We start from the raw sequence: 4706 nt of genomic DNA, 5'->3' as shown, positions 1-4706 counted from the left end.
GCCGAACCATTTGGTCCGGTGCAGTCTTGTCTACCTATGATATGGATTCTCATGAAAAAAAAAAGAAAAAAAAAGATAAAAATAAGCTTCCCACAACCCCCTTCCTCAGAAAAGTATCTCCGGAGTTTCGCTTTTCCGGTCTCATCTCTCCCTCAACCATCAAAACTAAGTCCGCTGCCGGCCAATCCTTCGCTGACGAAATCGTCAAACTTCCGTATCAACTTCGGACTCATTTGGTTCTTGTAATCTCCCACAACTCCCTTCCGGAGGAAAGTATCTCCGGAGTTTCGCTTATCCGGTCTCATCTCTCCCTCAACCATCAAAACTAAGTCCGCTGCCGGCCAATCCTTCGCTGACGAAATCGTCAAACTTCCGTATCAACTTCGGACTCATTTGGTTCTTGTAATCTCCCACAACTCCCTTCCGGAGGAAAGTATCTCCGGAGTTTCTCTTATCCGGTCTCATCTTTAACCATCAAAGCTGAGTCCACTGCCGGCCAGTCCTTCGCTGACGAAATCATCGAATTTCCGGATAAGCTCAGGACTCATTTGGTTCTTGTAATCCCCAACGACTCCCTTCCGGAGGAAAGTATCTCCGGAGGGTATAAAATCGGGGGCATTGAATGCTGTCCATCGAGACCTATGTCTCTCAGATGGGCTAACAAAACCTAGATCAGTCTGACACATCTCGAGACCCCGGTCTCTCGGACGCTAGACGGTCTGAGACCTAGGTCTCAGCATTATTCCGCCATTCACGTTCCGACTGCCTGAAAGACCGACGCGACGCTCAGACTGTCAGATCTAGGTCAGTCAGACTGTCAGATCTAAATGGCTGCCCTAAATCCCTTATCCAGTCTCAGCTTTAACCATTAGAACTAAGTCCGCTGCCGGCCAGTCTTTCGCTGACAGATTCATCAAACTTCCGGATAAGTTCCGGACTCATCTGGTTCTTGTAATCCCCCACAACCCCCTTCCTCAGAAAAGTATCTCCGGAGTTTCGCTTATCCGGTCTCATCTTTAACCATCAAAGCTGAGTCCACTGCCGGCCAGTCCTTCGCTGACGAAATCATCGAATTTCCGGATAAGCTCAGGACTCATTTGGTTCTTGTAATCCCCAACGACTCCCTTCCGGAGGAAAGTATCTTCGGAGTTTCGCTTCTCGGCCGGTTTGTCCATCTTTTGCAGAATGGGTTCGAGATTGGTGGCCGGATTATCTCGCATCTTGTTGAAGCTGAGGTGATCGATAAGGGCGGCGATGTTGTCGTCGGAAATCTGCTTGCCGAGGAACTGGGCAGTCTGCAGGATGGCGCCCTTTTGATCCTGGATAATGAAGGAAGCAGGAAATTGGAGTAAGTACATACACGTAATGGCACAAACGACGCACTATCCAATGGTGTGGTCAAAATTGGAAATATCCAACATGGCCGAGCTACCGTTAAGCCAGCCCGGCCATCTTAAACGTTGAATATCTCGGGAACCGTACGAGCACAAACGATGATTTTTACGGTAGAATGGTGTGGTCAAAATTGGAAATATCCAACATGGCCGAGCTACCGTTAAGCCAGCCCGGCCATCTTAAACGTTGAATATCTCGGGAATCGTACGAGCACAAACGATGATTTTTACGGTAGGTACATACACGTACATGTATATGTATACACGTAGCACAACCAATTAGGCTCATTAAAACATCGGACTTCCAATGTGGCCGGGCCAGCTTAACTCATGGCTCGTAATATGGTTAGAAATCTTCGATTTCGGGACGATAAGACCTCCGTTGTTACAGAATCCTCTACCAATATCAAACCTTTATTAAATAAAATCATGTAAAAAGTTCAAACTGGGCAGTCTGCAGGATGGCGCCCTTTTGATCCTGGATAATGAAGGAAGCAGGAAATTGGAGTAAGTACATACACGTAATGGCACAATCGAAGCACTATCCAATGGTGTGGTCAAAATTGGAAATATCCAACATGGCCGAGCTACCGTTAAGCCATGCAGCCCAGCCATATTAAACGTTCAATATCTTGGGAACCGTACGAGCACAAACGATGATTTTTACGGTAGGTATATGTATACACGTATCACAACCGATTAGGCTCATTAAAACATGGAACTTCCAATGTGGCCGGGCCAGCTTAACTCACCTCGTAATATGGCTAGAAATCTTCGATTTCGGGACGATAAGACCTCCGTTGTTACAGAATCATCTACCAATATCAAACCTTTCTTAAACAAAATCATGTAAAAAGTTCAAGTTCTCACCTTCTTCATGTCCTCATACTTCAAGAAGAGGATGTTATCTTCGGTCCTCTTGTTCCAGAACTCAAGCATATGAGGACAGATAGGTCCCATCGGGGCTGTAGAACAGAAGAGGAAACACGGGATGAGAAATTTGATCTGTAAAGGTATTCCCAACATAGTCCACCGGCCGTCGATCAACGAGATGCTATGTTGTCGAGGCAGTGTGGACGGTTTAGAATGTGGTCCTGACCAAGAGAACTAGTTTGCTCAGCTTTAAGCTGTGTCCACACATCCTCATACTTCAAGAAGAGGATGTTATCTTCGGTCCTCTTGTTCCAGAACTCAAGCATATGAGGACAGATAGGTCCCATCGGGGCTGTGGAACAGAAGAGGAAACACGGGATGAGAAATTTGATCTGTAAAGGTGTTCCCAACATAGTCCACCGGCCGTCGATCGACGAGATGCTATGTTGTCGAGGCAGTGTGGACGGTTTAGAATGTGGTCCTGACCAAGAGAACTGGTTTGCTCAGCTTTAAGCTGAGTCCACACAGAGTCGACGGGCCGTCGCATCGCGTCGATCGATCTCGACTGAAACCGTCCACACAGCCTTGGCAACATAGATTCATCTTATCGATCGACGGCTGTTGACTATGTGTAAACACAGCTTTACTGTACATAATGTATGTAATCCGCTTAGTGATATTGTAGGTGCATACCAGGTAAAGAGAGAACGACCATGAGAAATTTGATATCTGACTTAGGAATGTTCCTGATAACTGTATGTTTTTGAACCTGCAGTATCAGATTACCTTCATGTTTGGTAAAAAAATCAAAAATGTCACGGATCATGATTCTCATGGTCATGAGAGCATGCGGTTTCGGAACCCTACCTACTCATGCTTTGTTTCAAAATGTTTACTCATATTTTGCGCCGCAGGAGAAAATATTTTACTATCTCCTTTTAGAAAGAGAAAGAGGGAGTGAAGGAGGCAGAAAGGGAGAGAGAGATTTCTAGACTTCTTAGCGAACTCGAAATTTTTCTGTGGCACCGCAGGAGAAAATCTTACTACATATTTCCCTGGAGTTTAGTGATATTGTAGGTGCATACCAGGTAAAGAGAGAACGACCTTGAGAAATTTGATATCTGACTTAGGAATGCTCCTGATAACTGTAAGTTTTTGAACCTAAAGTATCAGATTACCTTCATGTTTGGTAAAAAATCAAAAATGTCACGGATCATGATATCATGAATCATGATTCTCATGGTCATGAGAGCATGCGGTTTCGGAATCCTACCTACTCATACTTTGTTTCAAAATGTTTACTCATATTTTGCGCCGCAGGAGAAAATATTTCACTATCTCCTTTTAGAAAGAGAAAGAGGGAGCGAAGGAGGCAGAGAGGGAGAGAGAGATTTCTAGACTTCTTAGCGAACTCGAAATTTTTCTGTGGCACCGCAGGAGAAAATCTTGCTACATATTTCCCTGGAGCCTAGAGTGAGAGAGAGGGAGTTCTAGACGTCTAGAAGTTAGACCTAAAACTAGAGAAAAAACGAAGAATACCATATCGCGCTGCAGGCGAAAAACTTACCATTTCCCTGGGGAACAAGAGACAGAGAGAGAGAGAAAGGGGGAAAGAAAATTGTAGACATCTAGAAATTAGACTAGAAACAAGAGGAAATACGAAGATTACCATATCGCGCCGCAGCGACTTCTTAGCGAACTCGAAATTTTTCTGTGGCACCGCAGGAGAAAATCTTGCTACATATTTCCCTGGAGCCTAGAGTGAGAGAGAGGAAGTTCTAGACGTCTAGAAGTTAGACCTGAAACTAGAGGAAAAACGAAGAATACCATATCGCGCTGCAGGCGAAAAACTTACCATTTCCCTGGGGAACAAGAGACAGAGAGAGAGAAAGGGGGAAAGAAAATTGTAGACATCTAGAAATTAGACTAGAAACAAGAGGAAATACAAAGATTACCATATCGCGCCGCAGCCGAAAATCTTACCGTTTCCCTGGAGGAAGAGCTCGCAGAAGTCGTCGAAGTATTTGCCCTCAGGATCCTGGAGGTGGTGGATGAGTTTACAATAGTGATAGTAGGAGACACACACGTCCTTCGGGTTGCGAGCGACGTAGACAACCTGTGGATGAGAAGAGAGGAATAATGAACTTATGCCCTGAATTTTATTTCAAAAGTTTATCTTCAGAAGGAGCCGATTTTCGCCCACCTCTGTGGCCGAGTGGTCAAGAACACTGACTCTCAACCTGGAGGTCCTAGGTTCGAATCCCGGTCAGGACGGGAATTTACCATACTTTTCCGTTCTTGGAGAGGCATGGATGTAAAAGAATGTGCCTTGAATGAAGTTAAAATGCGAAAGTGGTGCCGAGGTTTTCCTGAATAAAACAGTTGCGCTTACTTGGGTGATGTTTTAAAGTCAAAAAGCTGGGAAAATGAGGGATTCCG

At 45.0% G+C, this 4706-nt stretch overlaps 1 protein-coding gene across 1 annotated transcript in view; it reads right to left on the bottom strand.

The window, feature by feature from the left end:
- Positions 1-611: 611 nt before the first annotated feature.
- Positions 612-4706, bottom strand: part of LOC103517637 (estrogen sulfotransferase) — a 25317-nt gene continuing 21222 nt past the window's right edge. The window contains exons 6-8 of the mRNA XM_008482678.3: positions 4251-4383; positions 2265-2359; positions 612-1319 (exon numbers count right to left, since the gene is read on the bottom strand). Coding sequence (XP_008480900.2) covers positions 1017-1319; positions 2265-2359; positions 4251-4383 — 531 coding nt within the window. The 3' untranslated portion in view covers positions 612-1016. The remainder of the gene's footprint in view (positions 1320-2264; positions 2360-4250; positions 4384-4706) is intronic.

The sequence above is a fragment of the Diaphorina citri genome, unplaced genomic scaffold, assembly GCF_000475195.1.
Source record: "Diaphorina citri unplaced genomic scaffold, Diaci psyllid genome assembly version 1.1 scaffold1914, whole genome shotgun sequence".
NCBI classification, from domain to species: domain Eukaryota; kingdom Metazoa; phylum Arthropoda; class Insecta; order Hemiptera; family Psyllidae; genus Diaphorina; species Diaphorina citri.
This window is presented reverse-complemented; position numbering and strand designations above follow the sequence as displayed.